Below are 18,830 nucleotides of genomic sequence, written 5' to 3'. Positions count from 1 at the left end.
AAACAAAAAAAAAATCAAAGTGTTAGAATAACTCAGCAGGTTAGGCAACATTTGTGGTGTTTAGGTATTGGTAACGTTTTGGGTTGGGACATCTTCAGATGGATTGCAGTGGGCTGGGGGGGGGGGGGGGGGGGGGGGGGGGGGGGGGGGGGAAGAAAGGTGGAAGAGAGGAGGGGGTTGGACACAGGCTGGCTAGTGATGGGGCGACATTACTTGGAGGAGGTTTTGCAGCACAGCAGCTATCACTTACCAGGCTTTGTCCTGCCCCCCCCCTCTTTTCCAGGTTCCTTCCCCTTACTACAATCAGACTGAAGAAAAGTCCCAACCCAAGGTGTCGCTTATCCATTCCCTCCACTGGTGCTGTAGAGTTACCATAGCACTGGGTTTTTCTCAAATTTTACAAGGACATGCATCTTCATCCCAGCACTCGTATTTGATAAGAAAAGACCAACACTGATTTGTCAACGTTTGCCCGAGTTTAATTGAAGTAACAGAGAGGGACGTCGATGGAAATATTGTTAACTGTGTAAAATATATGGAATGTAAAATGTGTTTTACAGCATGGCTTCCGAATGATGTGTCACGAAGATTTCCAGATTTGCATTTCACTCAAAATTTGGAGGTGTAGTGCACTGCGTGGAACATAACGATAGACTGCAAGGCATACAACTTCCTGGAGATACAAGCAAGTTGGTGGAATGGACATTCTGGGGCAGATAAACTTTAAAGCCAAGTAATGCAGAGTGTAATACAATGGGAGAAATGGGAAAGGCATTATTCTGAAATGAGTGCAAAGAGAGATCTACTGGTATATGTACATGGCTCCTTAAATTTGACAGGGGAGGCTATGGGAACATGGGTTATAAATAGAGATATTTAGTATAACAGCAGGAAATTCTGCCAAATCTTTATTATCACAATATTTTTACTGCAATTGTAATATTGCAACCCATTCAGGGCATCACGTTTTGAAACGGGCCCTTCAGCCCATCAAGTCCACATCGACCATTGATCACCCATTCACACTAATTCCATGTTATCCAATTTTGGCATCCATTCCCTCCACTCCAGAGCAGGTTGTAGAGGCCAATTCACCTACAAACCAAGTTGTTGGAAGGTGGGAGGAAACGGGAGCATCCGGAGGAAACCCACGCGGTCACAAGGAGAACGCGCAAACTCCACACAGACAGCACCCAAGGACAGGGTTGAACCAGAGTCTCTGGAACTGCAAGCAGGGGCTAGACCCGCATCAGCACTGTGCTGTTCAGGGAGTTAACTGTATACGATTCACCTACAACTACAAACAGGCTGAAATCCAGTTATCAATGCAATCACTTTTTCTTGAAAATGAATTGGTCTCTATTTTGCCTGATATAGGAACTGATTTTTGTCACTATCAAGTCCCTACCTTTCCTCAATTTATGAACTGCAACAAAGCTCTACAAAAATGAGATGTATGTAAACTACAACAATAAGGAATGAAGAAATATATGGCATAGAATTATATGGAAAAAGACCATCTGATAGAGACATGACCACCACAATGCTGAGACCAGGTTTGTCAAGGACCTTGGAGAGAATATAAATACATCCAAACTTAACTTGAATCAGCAGCACAAAACTATTTTGAATCAACTTGCTCAAGGTCAATGGCTTGGTTAAAGATGGATAGAGATGTTGACATTAATTACTGAGAATCATAGAGCAGGGAAACAGGCCCTTCAATCCATGACGACTAAGATGTCCCATCTAAACTTGTCCCGTATCCCTCTAAACCTTTTCTAGTTGATCTATAGTTGCAAATCCAAGGTATTTGCACACCAAGAATAGAAATTAAACCATTCTCCTGATGTTTGTGCAGTCATACTGATAACAATGGAGGTTTTACACTGCAGGGAACTTTATAATCTATGATTTATTTTCTCATGCTGGCAAATATTCAGACCTCTTTAGAGAAGTTGCTATTATTAAAATTGCTTAGTTCTTCATTAAAGCAGAGCAGAAACTCTGCTTCATGACTAAAAAAGGATCTTTAAAAGACCTTTAGAAGAAGTACCACTGGTTTGTTTAATAAAACATATTTCACTACTGAAAGCTCAGAAACACCACACAGAGCAATTTTCTTGAACTCATCTTATTACTGCAGAATACTGCAGAATCAGAAGAATACTGCATAATCAGATAGTCAGTAGGACTGGTGGACTCAGAATTGGGGTCAACAATATTAGATAATCCAGCAGTTCCAGGCTTTACATTTTTATTATTTGTACGTTCCTTGAGGTAATTAGAAATCATTAGTCTTCCTCCACTATTTTGACCATCTCCAAATTCATCTTATTTCATTACATTGACCCACCGAGTCTATGCTTCCCTTCAGAGTGTTTCCTTTACCCCACTAAATTGCCAGTGCCCCATTCCTTCTCACATGCCCACACCTACATTTTCCTTATTTTTCCTTCACCGCCCTTTTCCATCTTGGTCAATCATCTCTTGCATTATTTAATCTTTGCTCTCTTCCACCCAGTTGCTTGATTCCCCATCGCTCTCCTCCACAATCCCTTTCTCCATTGCAACACTTGTTTTAACTCTTCCCAGCTCTGAAGAAAGAACCCAAAACTTTGACGGCTTCTCTCCACGGATGCAACCTGATCAATGGAATATTTCCAGCAAATGTTTTCATTTTGCTTCTCCAACATCTTATATTTTTCACTTTTTGATATTTAAAACATTAACTTCCTTGCCACAGAGCCAACATACTGAATATTTTAAAACCATTTCTGTTTAATTTCTTCACATTGGTTCCACTATTCAGTACCATATTCAGCACCTGGCTGACCAATTTAAAGCTCAAGTTCTCTAAAGTGCATCGGGATCAAGCTCCACCCAATCCACATGGGCTATCTGTCAAAACCTGTGCCCCCCTCTAACTCTCTCATGCCCACAGCAATTGACTGTCGCTAAGATGACATGGGTTGTTCCCCAAATTCTCTGCTAAGCTCCTTGAATTCTATTAATACCATATATTACATGCACTTCAACTGCAATGTGTACCGAGCATTTATCCCATATGACTTGGATACGAACAATAGGAACATACATTGCCAAGTTACAAAGACCCAATGCAAATAAATGATTGTGTACATAATCATAAGAGGAATAGATTGGGTAGACACACACAGAGTCTCTTGGCCCAGAGTAGGGGGGAAATAGAGAACCAGAGGACATAGGGTTAAGGTGAGGGGAGGGGGGGGGGGGGGGGGGGGGGGGGGGGGGGGGAATTAAATAGGAACCCGAGGTGTAACTTTATCACATAAAGAGTGGTGGGTGTGTGGTAATACCCTCAGAAGGATACCATGCATTCAATGTATTCTGTTCTCAATGTTTGCCCACGAGGGTATCTATAGTAACAGGAATCTTTAGTTGATTGCTAAAGTAATTATAGCTGGGTGTTTGTAAGAGGCAAGTTGGCATTAAAGAAGGACAGCAAAAGAGGATAATAAAGTTAAGGAGAATTCTTGAACAGGATCTCCAAGGAGGATGTGCAGCACAGTGGCACAGCGGGTAAAGCTGCTGTCTCACTTGAGCGACCTAATTGGCGAGTTTAGAAGAGTTTGAAAAAATGTCACGTTGAAAACCTCCTTTGACTATGTAGACCTCCTTCGATTAACTACGACTAACTTTGGGAAAATGGGACACTGAATAGTGGAGTGAAGACGACTTCCTTCGACCATGATGAATATCTACGACTACCTTCGACTACCCTCGATTACCTACGACTAACATGCCGACCTACTTGGACGTACTACAAACAAACCTACGAGTAAAAAAAGTATCGATTCTTTCCATGGCGACCTTGTTTTACTTGCGGGCATTTTTTAACATTGAAAAAACCGCCGCGACCTAGCCGAGGCCCCCCCGAGTACGCGGAGACCACTCTCGAGCATGAAGGAGAGTTATGAAGACCTCCTACAACCTCGTGTCGACCGTGCTGCAAGTACGAGTCGAGGGCAAACTCGCCAGAAGTCGCGGATTAGGTCGCCCAAGTGGAACAGGCCCTTAAAGCTGCCGTCTCACAGCTCCAGAGACCAGGTCCAATCCTGCCCTCGAGTGCCATTCATGTGGGGTTTACACGTTCTCCTTGTGACAATGTGGGTTTCTTTCAAGTGCTCCAACTCCCTCCCACATCCCATAGACATTTGGGTTTGTAGGTTAATTAACCTCTGTAAATTGCCACTCGTGTGCAAGGAGTGGGTGTGAACGTGGGAAATAGTGTTAACAGATGATTAAAGATCAGCAGGAGGTGGCGGAGGCAGATATGATAAATGCCTTTAAGAGACTTTTAGATAGGCACATGGATATGCAAGGAATGGATGGATATGGAATATGTGCAAGTAGATAAGAGTTGGTCTTGGCATCATATTCAGCACAGATATTTTGTGCTGAAGGATCTGTTCCTGTGCAAGTCTAGTGGGGGCCAAACCTGTGCTCTCTTCTTGCCCCACAAATACCATATTAAAGCTTTGACACAGATTTCTGAATTTTCACCGTACTTTATAATCTTTTTGCACTCTTCTGGAGCCAAAGCCTCAGCAATGGATTCATGACTATTGCAAACCTGGAAAACTCAAACGCTACAGAGGATGGGATCTGCCGATTTAATCTTGCATGAAGTTGCCAAGGACTCGAAGAGCTAAATTGGCTCCTTCCATGCTGTAACATTCTTTTGATTCCAGATGATACTCGACATGAAGTCAGTGGCTTCAGCTCTTTTCTGGAGAGAAACCCAGGTCCAATTCTCCGTGGAATTACACAAGGTGCCAATTTCCACCAACGGAAGACCCATTACTATGGGGCCCTTGACATAATTCCAATGCAGCAACTGAATCGCAAAGCAGAAATGTGCACTAACATGATAAGAACTCAATAGAAGCAACAGAAAAGTCATTGCCTGGAAACCAAAAAAAATATTGACACTTGTGGTTTTATGGAGTGTGGTGTTGCTTCATATGCACCGTTTCACAGTTCCAGGTTAAAACATTTGTGACAACAGATTATTCATTCTGCTTTCCAACCACCACTGTATTAGCTGTAAAGGCAATGTGAAGTCTGAGGTAATATTCATGAAAACCAGTTTTACCACCACCAAGTAGTTTTTTTCTCTAAGGTGGGACATGATATTCTGATAACCTGGATGTGAAACTGTGGAAATTGAATCTAGTCAGGTGAGAAATCCATTTCTGATTTCATATTAGATGTCAGCTTCAATTGTGGTAACTTTTGATGGAGAGTTTGTGTGGGAGGATATGTTTTTTTTGTTAAATGTGTAGGCAATGCATCAGAGATATCAAAGGTTCAGTTCAAGGCCTGCTTCCTGCTTTATAACTTCTTAAAAAATGATTATACAAGATTTATTAAAGCCTCGATTTTCAATCCGTTGTGAAGTAAATGAGAATTGGAGCTGGTTTGATGGCTGTAACTCCTACTTCTGTTCCCTTAATTGACCACAGCTCTGCTGCAGTAAAAACATTAGCTTACGACATTAACTACACGCTTTCAGCAGGAAATCTGTTAAAAATACACCCTTTTTTTTTTGTGTGCTAAGGAATTGCCCAGTGTGCAAAGCAGGTTTCACTTTATTGTGTACATATGGTGGCTTCATGTTTGAAGTATACCTGAGCTCTTTGTCAAGGTGTCTGGTTCTTTGTAGCTACTTTATAAAAAGTTTTCATCTCCACCCCTGGGCAGGTTGTTCTGACACGAGAAATCCCAAGTCACTGAATTATACCTTCCATGCATGCTTGGATTGCACAAGATGAACAAGAAGGCTGTAGACATTTTCAGCAATCTGCCGTTTTAGACATAGACAACATAGAAAATAGGTGCAGGAGTAGGCCATTCCGCCCTTCGAGCCTGCACCGCCATTCAATATGGCTGATCATCCAACTCAGTATCCCGTACCTGCCTTCTCTCCATACCTCCTGATCCCTTTAGCCACAAGGGCCACATCTAACTCCCTCTTAAATATAGTCTTGTGGAAAAATGGGGGACTGAGCTCAACTTTATTAAAAAATAAAAAGGGTCCTGAACAGAAACACCACCCGTGCATTCCCTCCACAGATGGTGCATGACCCGATGAGTTACTCCAGCACTTTGTGATTTGTTCAAAATTCCAACATCTACAATTTCCTGCGTATCCAATTATCTTAATTTTTTCTTAATTAAAGCTGGGTTTTGATCCAGAAATCACAGCTTGTTCTCGTACTCAGCATGGTACAATTGGCCCTAGTATAACAGAGTTAGAGTGCCATTTGTGGAGGCAAATAGTAGAGATGTTATGAGACTAGCAGTGGAAGCTAGTTAAGGAATTGAACGATAGATTTGCAAACATGAAATAAGAGCGAGATAAAGGAAATTAAGCGGAAGGATACTCATGTGGGGTATTACTTTGGTATTCGGTGTATTTCCCATAGGACAACATTTTCTGTCTACTGAAGCTATGCCGTTTATCTTGTACAATCCAAGTTTTAATAGAAGACAAGATACAAAGTGCTAGAGTAACAAGCGGGTCAGGCAGCATCCCTGGAACACAGCAGCATCTGCAGTTTCTTCCTATACAAAAGAATAGCAGAGTTTTCCAATGATGTCAAACTTTATGGAGGAGGCCAATGCCAGAAAGGTCAGTATGGGAATGGGAAGGGAAGTTAAAGTGTCCGGAAAGCAGGAGGTCAGGTAGGCCAAGCCAGAAAGAGCGAGGGTGATCAGCGAAACAATCAGCTTGATCTTACCGATATATAGGAATCCACACCTGGAACAGCGGATGCAGTAGATGAGGTTGGAGGAGATGCAAATGAACCTCTGCCTAACCTGAAAGGACTGTTGGACCTTTCAGTCCTGGGCCTCAAGTGAGGCCAAATGCAAATTGGAGGAACAGCACCTCTTATTTTGCTTGGCCAGCTTACAATCCAGCAGTATAAGTTTAGATTGCTCTTACTACAAGTAACCCTTGAATCCTCCCTTTCTCTCCATCCCTTCCCCACCCTAGTCATCGTACTAGTTTTATCACGGTCTGGATAACTCGTTAACGCCTAGCCCACAGCCAACATTGGATCATTGTGGGCTCATCCTTTCCTTGATCATCGTTACTTGTTTTGCATATCTTTCATTCATTTGTTCCATATCATCGTCTATATCTCTCGTTTCCATTTCCCCCGACTCTCAGTCGGAAGAAGGGTCTCGACACAAAAAAATCACCTATTCCTTTTCTCCTGAGATACTGCCTGCTCCGCTGAGTTATGCCAGCTTTATGTGTCTATGCGCTGTTCTTACCCTCAACACCCTATTTGCAAATTGTTACATTAGCCCCTGGTTAAGAATTAGCCCAATTTGTTTTGTACCTGTACCACACCCTCCGACGGACTATGCACGCCAGAAGTCCCCGCAGGCCATGGCCATACCGCAACCGAATGTCGTGCTCGCCCGCTGAGAAGCCAGGAACCCACCTGGAGTGGGGAAGCTGCCAAGCCCGGCTCCTACTCATCCCCAGAGACCAGGAATCAGGGAGTAAGGTGAAGGGAGTTGGCGATGGGCATTAGAACAAAGGGCCGATAAGAAGAACCGGTGTCTGACTGTGCCCTCAAGGTCATAACTTCAGATGTGGTAGGAGCAGAATTATACCATTCGGCCCTACTCCGCCATTCAATCATGGCTGAACCATCTCTCCCTCCTAACCCCATTCTCCTGCCTTCACCCTTTAACCACTGACACCTGTATTAAACTAGAGGTCGGCTGCGGCAGATGTCACTGGAGCACTAAGGCTGAAGATGGCGAGGAGAGGGACAATGGTTTGTTGGACCATCCAGTCAGAAGCAACAGCTGCAACGGGCCTTTATGCAGCCGGGACTTTGAAATTAGTACCAAATCCTAGCAACTCTTGCATATATGGACTCAGTGGGCTGTTTTGTATGCATTCTGTACTTAAACCGGGAATTGTACCTAATGTACTTATATTAATGGTAGGATGGCAATAACCTTACTGATCTGTATGCAAAAAGAATTTCACCGTACCTTGATAAAGTGATAATAAAGAGCCATTGAACCATCAGCCAACAAGTCATAATCTTTGAGGGTCAGCTACAGTTGAATCTTCCACACAAAAATATTCAGAAGAGCCATAATACCAGCGAGATTAGGAAGCACAGGCTAGCTTAAAACAATGCTGGGTTCTCACACCATTGGGCTAATGCTGATACATGCAACCAGCCAATTACACTGAAAGTATCAGGTATGTGAGATTGAGAGTCATAAAGTCATAGGTCACACAGAACAGAAACAAGCTCTTTGGCTGCTCATTTTTCACTACCACATCCATTTTAACTCATCTCATTTATTGCTCCCCATATTCCCATCAACCCCATCACCTCCGATTCAGCCACTCACCTGCAGACTAACAGCAATATACAATGGCCTATTATCCTTCCAACATACATGGATATGGAACACAGGAATGTATTTAGAAAAAGAACGTGCAAACTTCATGTAGACAGTTCGAAGGGTCAGGATTGAGAACCAGGTCGCGGGAACTGTAAGGCAGCAACTCTAATAGCAATGCCGTGGTGCTGTTCTATAGAATCAAGTATATGCTGCTGAAAGGTGGGAGACTAGACGAGAGCAGTGACAACAGCTTCAAAATTAGAGACGCTCACTAGAGCATTAATTGTCAAACAAACTGGTACAATGCTATATTAGGAGTTATCAGCGTGAATAACTTAAACTTGGGTAAAAACATCTTGAAGCAAGAAAAGGGGGGGGGGGGGTAAGCAATGGAAATTAGCAAGCACAAGGATGACAGGTGCAAGTTTGGACACTGGCAGTTCTGTCCTTCAAGCTTACGAAGAGAGGATTGATGCTAGCCTGCAACAGTTTGAACTAGAGCCAACATTTTTATTGAATTGCAGCATGCAATCAGGCCCTTCAGACCAACATGTCCATGCTGACCCAGATTCCACATCTAACTAAGTTTAATTTGCCTGCAACTGGGCCATATACCTCAAAACAACTCCAATCTAAATGTATTTTAAATGTTGTTATTGAACCTGCCTCAACCACTTCCTCTTACACCAACCGCCCTCTGTGTGGAAAAGGTTGTTGCTCAGGTTCCTATTAAACATGTTCACCCTCATCTTAAACTTATGCTTAGTTCTTGATTCCCCAATGCTGGGAAAAGGACTGCACATTCATCCTATCTATTTCATGAACTAGTCATTTGGAAGCAACAGGGCTACACTGGAAAACAAGCTGTAGGACAGGGTTTGGATAAGGTGATGGATGTAGAAATCAAAGGTCTTAGTGACAATACAATCATGTGGCCCAAAATAATATATTGCCAGATCTGTGAGTTATCTGAATCTGTTTGAGGTATCTGTCTGCACACAGAATGGAATTGTTGGCTGGAAATGGTGCTTTAAGACTCAAAGACAATGGTTTCAGTTTTTTGAACATTAAACACTTTAGCAGCCTAGAACCTATACTTCTGCGCACATTCCCTGACGAGCTCAATTTTTCCAACACTTTCTGTTTGCATTTGAACAAGTTCCTAACTTTAGAGAACTCAGAGAGGAGTAAATAACATTGAAGTGACCAATGAGGTTGTCAAGGACCAAGGGGCAAATACCTGCTGGTCCAAAAGTCCAAAAGTAAAAGAAAAATAAGCACTCCAGCGAAATTGCTTCAGCACAAAGTTAAATCTTTATACAATATCTCTGGTTTATATTGAATGTTTGGATGGAATAATTGGTTCAAACTTGGGATTACAAACGCAAAAGTGTTGCTTTATCTCCATCTATTCCCAGAGGTTACTAAATCATCTTTCATTCTTGATTCCATTTGCTTCTGATACTACAGATACTACTGATCATTCTCTATTTTTCATAGTCAATAATTTTCTTCTGCTTATGAAAAGAGTAGGAGATTTGCTTGTGCATAGAACATAGAAATGTACAACACGGCAACAGGCACTTCAGTCCACAATGCCTGATGCAAATATGATGCCAAGCTAAATTAATCTTAAAATATTTCAGGTTCCAGGTGCAGAATTAGGCCATTCGGCCCATCAGGTCTTCTCGGCCATGGCTGATCTATCTTTCCCGCTCAACCCCATTCTTTCCATAACCACCGACACGTATACTAATCAAGAATCTCCCCCTTAAAAATATCTATTGACTTGGCCTCCACAGCCTTCTGTGGCAATGAATTCCAGATTGACCACCCTTCGACTGAACAAAGGCACGTTTAGTTTTAGTTCAGAAGAACAGGCCCTTCAGCCCACGCCAATTAGCGATCACCTGCGCACTCGCTCTATCCTACACACTATGGACAATTTACAGAAGCCAATTAACCTACATGTCTTTGGGGTGTGAGAGAAAATTGGAGCACCTGGAGAAAACTCATGGGAAAGCATGCAAACTCCACACAGACAGCACCCATAGTCAGGATTGAACCTGGGTCTCTGGCACTAACTCTACCACTGCCTCACTTCTGCTGTTCGCCACTGTGCCAACCATATCCCTCCATACCCTGCGCCAATCTACAAACCTTTAACACCAGTATCGTATCTGCCTCCACCATCACCCCTGGCAGCATGTTCCAGGTACACACCATCATCTTAAAAAAAATAATTCCACTTATCCCCTTTAAACCTTGTCCCTCTCACCTTGAAGCTATGCCCTCCTTGACATTTCCACCTTGGGAAAAATGAACTGTCTGCCCTATCTATGCCTCCTATAATTGTATGAGCCACGACCTAAATAATTAGTATGATGAAGCCCAATAGCTGTGACTACACTGTGGACGGCTGGATTGTATTCATGTCTCACCTTTTTGCTGACTGGATAGCACGCAAGAAAAACCTTTTCACTGTACCTCAGTACACGTGACAATAATAAACTAAACATCTATGCAAGAAACATCTCAATGACAGTTCAAAAGGAACTACATTTCAGTCACTATCTCAACCGTTGTTAGGGACTTTGCACTTCAGCAATGCATATGCTTTTCTTTTGATCCGTCTGCAGAGTACGGTGCATTCGGCCCCTCTAGTCATACTCAGCGCGCCCGCATCGCCATCTGCACTCTAAACCACGTTTTGCAAAAGAAACCTGAACAGCCAATGTTTGACTCGCATTTAAAACCCCTTCAACTGTCAGTAACTTAGTGGGAGTAAAGCACAGAATAGATGTTTTAAATTGCCCCCAAAAAATGCATTTCAGATGAATGTAAAACAGTTTGCTAACCACCGTTGATGCACTTGTAGTTTTCAACTTGTAATTTGCATTTAGAAACTCGACATTAAATTTTGCAGCCAGCACACCGTATCCTTTTGTGTGTATGGCCCTCAAAAGTCGGGCGGGTGGCTCTGCACATTTACTCATACAGATAACAGCCAGATAGAAGTGAGTTTTTAAAAACTTCTCAGAAGTTTCCCACTCACTGGCCACTTAGTTGGGAGAAGTGAAAACGAGAGGTGCGTTCTACTAAACGAACAACACAACTGTTTGTCTTGCTTCCTCAACTGGTATAAAGTTCCCAGAGCAAAGGGGCTTGAAGCTTACCTTCTTTCTTGGTTTGCTGCAGCACGACTTACTGCTGTTGCTGCCCATTCTCCAGTCTAACTGACAGAGATCTGCCTGTGAAAAGCCTGCTCACAGTAACGCTGGAGGCGAAACATTAAACCTTCAGCACTTCGTCACCCAATTGGTTTGAACTGAACCCGGGTCTGTTGTGTGCACTTGTGGTTAGCAGTTAAGGGTTGCCGTATTTCTTGTAAACAGCACGCCATCTAAAGCTGCAAGACTACCGATTTTCCTCTCCTCAACTGTCATTCGATCTGCAGATTTCCATCATAAAAATAAGGCGAACAACAGTCGTTAATTATTAAGGCAGATACTTTTGCAAGTAGAATTTTTCTAAATGCATTTAAAAATCACTTTTATGAAATTTTAGTTGGAATAAATTGCACAGTTTCAGTTTCCAACTTCTTACACTGTGGTGCAGCTGGTAGAGTCCCAGGTTCGATCCTGACCTCGGCTGGTGTCTGTCTTTGTGGAGTTTCCACGTTCTTGCTGTGACCGCACAAGTTTTCTCTGGGTGTTCCGCTTTCCTGCCATATTCCAAAGACCTGCGGATTTGTTCGTTAAAGGACCTCTGTGAATTGCCCCTAGCATGTAAACAGTGGATGAGACTGCTGGGTAACATAGTTACCAGTGTGAGCAGGTGATTGATGGTCAGTGTGAACTTGATGAGTCAAAAGGCCTGTTTCCATGCTGCAACTGTAAACTAATCTAAACTCCCTGTAACCATGTGGTGGGGGTCAAGGAAAGAGTGTTCACGTCGCGGCCCTGTTTCCACCAATCTTTTCACCACTATGCACAAGAAGCACAAGACCCCATTGAATGCAGATGCCGAGAAGTGTGTTCAGCTCCGGCTGAACAATTTCTAATCTTGTGCTGTGGACTCGATTAGAAGACCATGTGGGTTTCGTCTGGGTGCTCAAGTCTCCTCTCACATGCAGGTTTGTAGGTTAATTGGCCCCTGTAAACGCCCCATGTGTGTAGGGAGTGGATGAGAATGTGGGATAACATAGAACTGGTGTGAGTGGTGATTGGTGATCGGCATGGACTTGGTGGGCCGTAGGACCTGCTTTCCGGCTGTAACTCAAAACTAAATTGTATGAGGGAGACTTTCAGATCTAAGAAAGTGTTTGTCAGAAGATGAATGCAGTGAGCAACATCAGGTAATGGGGCAAGAAATAGCAATTTATATATTAAAACAGACTCTGGGAAAAGGTACAGATCTCAGTTGACCAGCAGGTGTCTCCTCAGCCCAACTTGTCAGCTATAAGACTGGAAATGAACTTTGGGACCCCCCTGCCAGAGTATCAAAGGCTGGTGAATGTTAGGATGTGACAAGAGGGTTAAAATTTACATGAAAAATTTCGGGTGCCCATGTAACATGAAGTATGAATCGGACATGGTGAGAAACGTTTTTTTGTTGACCTATGAGTAACTGCAGAGAAGAAATTATTATGATTAACCTCTAGCTTCTGGGAAATCACTTAAGCGAACAATGGCTGTGCAAAGACTAGCGTGCAAGAGAGTGGGATATGATTTCCTCAGAGATAGTTAGTTGCTGGCTTTCAATGGACACAAGTTGGAATTAGAGTTTGGGGAGGAATAGCGAAAATGTGCAGGGGATTTGGAAGGAATGGTGGGAATGATAAGGGGGGAGAAAAAGGCGGGTGTGAAGAAAGCTGTAACCTGAGAGACTTTCTCTGACCACAAATACCACTGAGAGTGAGAGAGACGTGAGGCTGATGAAAGAGCGGCTGCAGGTGAAAGCCGACTAGTGCAGGAAACACGACAGGAAATGTGAGTTGAAGGGGAGAAAAGGTACTTCCTGTTGTAGAGACTAGATGAGGGTAAGGGCTGTGAGGAAGAGCAGCTTACTTTAGCTCCGAGATGCAATGTGGTAACAGGCCCTTTCCCCCACTATGTCCATGGCACCCGTTCGATGTTATCCTACTTTAGCATCCACTCCGTACACATTACTCACCACACTCTAGGTGAAGCTTTTCTCGGGCAGAGCAGGTTCCTTGACAAGCCTGATACATGAATTCCATCCCCAATTGTTAAGAGTGTAAATTCAAGTATTTAAATAAAATCTGGAATTGACATTGTCCTGAAGCTAAAAATTGTCCTAAGATTTTATTTTGCTTCTTTGATGTATTTCAGGGAAGTAAATCCACTATTCTGATCCAATGTGAAATGTATGTGATTTCTGGCCCAATGCATGATTCAATATTAACTGTCTCTTCATTCCAAGAGCATTTAGGGATGCGAATAAATCCTGCCAAAACAACACAACACAACATAAAAGGCACTTGAAGCAGAAGTAGACGAATCGGTCCCTCATGCTTCTGCCACCGTTTATTATAATAATGGGTGAAATTTAAGCTGGCACCACAAACCTCATATCTCTTGATTCTCTTCAGGAATCAACACTCCCAATGAATGTGTAGGAAGTTACTGCAGACACTGGTTTATCCCGAAGATAGATACAAAATGCTGGAGTAACTCAGTGGGCCTGGCAGCATCTCTGAAGAAATGGGAACCGGTGACGTTTCGGGTCAAGACCCTTCTTCAGACTGAGATCCCTTCATGATCACCTCTTCCACAGGCAACAATGGACTGTTGTGGGCTCCACCATTCTTGTGCTGTGCCTGCTGTGATTTGCCACTGGGCAACCTCTCAAGGCTTCCTCAGTAGTAATCCCCAAGTTATTCATGGAGCAAAGGTAGGACGTGACTGGGAGCACACCATCACTTGCCTTCTGTAGGGTACTTTAAAGTCACATCATCCTGGCATAGAAGTATATTGCTATCCCGTTTGTTATCACTGCTGTGATCCTCCCCACCTGACAGCTTCATGGATGTATCTGAATCCCAGGGTTTATGGTGGTTGATAGAGATAGTCCAACACCTTCAGCTCGAGGATAATTGGAGATGGCAAACAAACAATGCTGTTGCCAGCAGTGTCTACGTCCTTACCAATGTTTACTGTGATTTTACTCTAAATCTTATTAGGCTAATCTGTGCATGCAAAATTCAGCAAACTTTTTTTATTAACTCATTCATTGATGGGTGTTGATATCATTGGAAATGCATAACACATAGAACATAGAACAGTACAGCATTGGAACTGGCCCTTGGGCCACAATTCTTGTGCTGAACATGATGCCTAGATAGATTGATTTCATCGACCTATATTGATCCATCCCTCTATCCTGCACTACCATGTGCCTATCCAAAAGCATCTTAAACGGCACTATTGTATCTGCCTCCACCATCACCCCTGGCAGTGTGTTCCAGGCCCCCATCACTCTCTGTGTTAAAAACTTGTCCCGAACATCTCCACTAAATGTTCTCCTTCTCGCCTTTGAGGCATGATCTCTAGTGTTGGACATTTTCACATTGGGAAAAAAAGGTTCTGACTATCTACCCTATCTATGTCTCAGAATTTTATACACTTCCATCAACTTTTGGCACAGTCAGCATTTATTGTGCATCCCTAATAATAAATGAACTGAGGCATTGAAACATTTAACTGAGGCTAGTAAAAAGTTAATAGGTCTTGAATCACTTTAGGTAGGAAGGAAGACTTCTTTCCTTGAAGAACATTAGTAAATTAGACGTCTTTATTTTAAAAGAAAATCCAGTTGTTTTGTGGTTCCAGAATTGTGATAGCCTTATTTCCAGATTTTAAAAACTACTCGATTTTAATTTACAAAGCTTCAATTCTGGAATTAAATTCTTGCCCTTTAATCAAAGTTGCTGCTCTTTCAGTGACTGAACTTCTGTGCTACATCTAGGTATGTGCAAATCAAAGCAGATCAAGTTTGATTGACTGAATTGATTGAAAGATACAAGAGTAAGAGTTCCAGATATTTAATTGTCATTGGACCCTGGATTTCCAAATGAAATGCCGATTTCTTACATTACAACAAAAGACCCCACACACAACATAATTGAATTTACATAAAGCTTCAATTCTGTGATGGAAGGGAAATAAACTTATCTCTTCTCCCCCCCCGATTTAGATCAAAGTCAAAGCTGCTCTTTCAGTGAATTGAACATTAAAGCCACGCCGGGTGGTGCTACATCTACCGGGTATGTGCAAATCAAAGCAGATCAAAAGCCGCGCGGGGCAGTGGTGCTAAGCCCCGCTCCACGATCTTGACTGAATTGATTGAAAGAGGTCGCCGTTGCAGCACCGAAAAAAAACAGGCCCTCCAGTTGGCCCAGCCGAAAACTCCATGTTTCCTGGGGATAAGTTTCTACATTGTTACATTGTTATTTGCATCCCTACCCACTAGGGGCAATATGGCCGGTTGGCATCTGTCCATCTGCGAGAGATGATGATGAAGGGGCAATTCACAGCGGCCAATTCACTTACAAACCTGCAAATCTTTTGTATGTGGGAGAAAACAGCAGCACCCAGAGAAAATACCCACATGATCGCAGCGAGAAGATGCAAATTCCACACAGAGAGCATCCGAGGACAGGATTGAACCTGTGTCTCTGGTGCCAAGAGGCAGCAGCTCTACCAGCTGCATCACTGTGCTGCTGTGCATGGAACCTCGGAAATGTTCATAAATTATGAATGGCATCTCATTAAATCTTAGGTATGCCCTGTGAGAATAAAAAAACAGGAGCATTCGGATGCTCCTTAATTTTGATATGGAGGTAAGACTCCATATGATTAAGTATACAAAGCAATTATAATTTTGCCACCTTCAACTAGATTCCACTACCAGCACACTTTAGGCTCCCTCTCCATTCAGCATTCTAAAAGGACTGGTTCTTTCATGTCTCACTGGTTCACACCTAGTCTCACTGGTTCACACCTATCGTCTTCACCAAACACACCTCAAACACTTTCCCAGGCAGCTGCAAAAGATGTAACACCTGTTGTTTTAACTCTTCCCTGCTCGCCATCCAGGGGCTTTGTCTTTGCAGGCGAGGCAAAGATTCACTTGCACTTATTCCACTGGGGCTACCTGCATATGATGCTCACAATGTGCTCTCCTCTAGCTTGGAAAAAAGCAAAAGCTGATTGAGTAACCACTTTGTGGAGCACTTGCATCCAGTCCACAGGGATTCGAACGCTTGCTTTGCCTGTGACTTTAATATCTACCTTACTATGACATCTATCCGTGGCCCCCTGCACAGTAATCCAGAGGCTTGAGGGACAACTTCTTGCTCTTTGGTAGACACAAAATGCTGGAGTAACTCAGCGGAACAGGCAGTATCCCTAGAGAGAAGGAATGGGTGACGTTTCAGGTCGTGACCCTTCTTGCTCTTTGTCTTTACAACCTCCTGGACTCAATATCAAACTCTACAACTTCAGGTACCTTGCTTCCTCGGATCAGAAGTAAGCAGTTCTGCTCGAGGTCATCCATTTATAATATTGGCTCCGTTTTTCTCTCTCCATTAGCATGACTGGACTTGTTTTGCATTTCCTGGAGCTCTGCATTTCACAACTTTTGTTGAATTAATTGATTCAAAGGTACAACTTGGAAACAGGTCCTTCGGGTGAGTCCACACCTACCATGGATCGCCCATTCGCACTAGTCCTATGTTATCCCACTTTCTCACATGCACACGAGGGGCAAATTACACAGGCTGATTAACCTACAAAGCCCACACATCTTTGGGAACGTCACCTATCCATTTACTCCAGACACGCTGCCTGACCTGCTGAGTTACTCTTGCAATTTGTGTCCTTTTTTGTAAATCACCATCCTTGTTTCAGCACCCTGTTTTCTTTCTTTCCCAGTGTTAACAATGGATCTTTGATCTGAACCATTAATTATTTTTCACTCTTCACAGTTCCTGCAGAGAACTTTGTTTTTATTTCAGTTTCATTAACTGGATTTTTTTGTTCAAGCACAATTATTCCCTCTGTTTACAAAAAAACATTGTTTTTTTTTAAAGTGCGAGTAATTTCAAGTGCTAAATACGAATTCCATGGAATGCATTCTTCAGGAAGTTTTAATTATCCCCATTACTCTGAAGGTGATCTGTTCCACACACCACACATTAAATGCAATGCTTAAAATGTCCACTGTACTCAATATACTGTCCCTTATAGCAAGAGTGGGATGAAATGGTATGTTCATATGTGAATCCAGAGAATCTGCATCATTTCCTATTTCTTCAATGGTGAAGCATCGCATGCTGGAGCTGGAGAGCATCCAAGTTTGAGGGAGAAAGCACCCAGTAACCTTTAACCCCAGCTGTTGACCATTTTACACATGAACAGCATCGACCACATCTAAGATAGACACAATATGCTGGAGTAATTAAGCAGGTCAGGCAGTATCTCTGGAGAAAAGGAATAGGTGACATTTTGGGACGTAACCCTTCTTCAGAGTGAAAAGTAGAGGTGGGTGGGGGTGAGGGGGGTGGAAACTGGAGGTGAGAAAAGACCAGAGCAAATCAGGGCCTGCAACAGATGACCTCAGGAAGGGTGGAATCCATAAAGGCCCATTGTTGGCTTGGAAAGATATGCTCATAGGAAGGATACAATGATGCAAACAGTGGAACTGGTAGTGCGACAAGGGTTTGGGGGTGGGTTGCGGAGGGAGGGTGGGAGGGAGTTGCTTGACCGCATCTATCTTGTTTTTGCTGGATGCCCATCTTCATCATCCCGGGATGGTACAGATGTTGCAGGCATGATAACGTTGCAGGTAAGAGAGGAGGGCAGTTACTGATTGAGATCACCAAGAAGATGGACAAGGGCAAAGGATTGGTATTATGTAGGGGGGAACTGCAGGTGCTGGTTTAAACCGAAGATAGACACAAAAAGCTGGAGTAACTCAGCGAGACAGACAGCATCTCTGGAGAGAAGGAATGGGTGACGTTTCGGGCCGAGACCCTTCTTCACATTGTCACAAACATCACCCATTCCTTCTCTCCAGAGATGCTGCCTGGCCCACTGAGTTACTCCTGCTTTTTGTGTCAGAGGATTGCTATTGTCCTATATGGATGTTAGGAAGGCCTTTGACAAATCCTGCACGATAGACTACCCAGAAGCCTAGCTTGCATTGGATCAAGTGTGGGCTGGCCAATTGGATTCAAAATTGGCTTGGCAGAAGCAGACAGAGAGTGGCAGTGGAGGATTGTGTCTCTAATTAGAGGCCTGTTACCAGTGGAGTGCCACAGGTATCAGTGTTGGTCCAATGTTGTTTGTTATCTTCATTAAAGATTTGGATGACCA

At 43.1% G+C, this 18,830-nt stretch overlaps 1 protein-coding gene across 2 annotated transcripts in view; it reads right to left on the bottom strand.

Moving 5' to 3' along the window:
- Window positions 1-11,780, bottom strand: part of LOC129701473 (coiled-coil domain-containing protein 69-like) — a 42,957-nt gene extending 31,177 nt beyond the window's left edge. The window contains exon 1 of one of the 2 annotated variants that reach the window (XM_055642669.1): window positions 11,607-11,780. In XM_055642669.1, coding sequence (XP_055498644.1) covers window positions 11,607-11,654 — 48 coding nt within the window. In that variant the 5' untranslated portion in view covers window positions 11,655-11,780. The remainder of the gene's footprint in view (window positions 1-11,606) is intronic. The other variant, XM_055642670.1, reaches the window with a different exon arrangement.
- Between the last annotated feature and the right edge of the window lie 7,050 nt (window positions 11,781-18,830).

The sequence above is a fragment of the Leucoraja erinacea genome, chromosome 11 (genome assembly GCF_028641065.1).
Source record: "Leucoraja erinacea ecotype New England chromosome 11, Leri_hhj_1, whole genome shotgun sequence".
NCBI classification, from domain to species: Eukaryota; Metazoa; Chordata; class Chondrichthyes; order Rajiformes; family Rajidae; genus Leucoraja; species Leucoraja erinaceus.
This window is presented reverse-complemented; position numbering and strand designations above follow the sequence as displayed.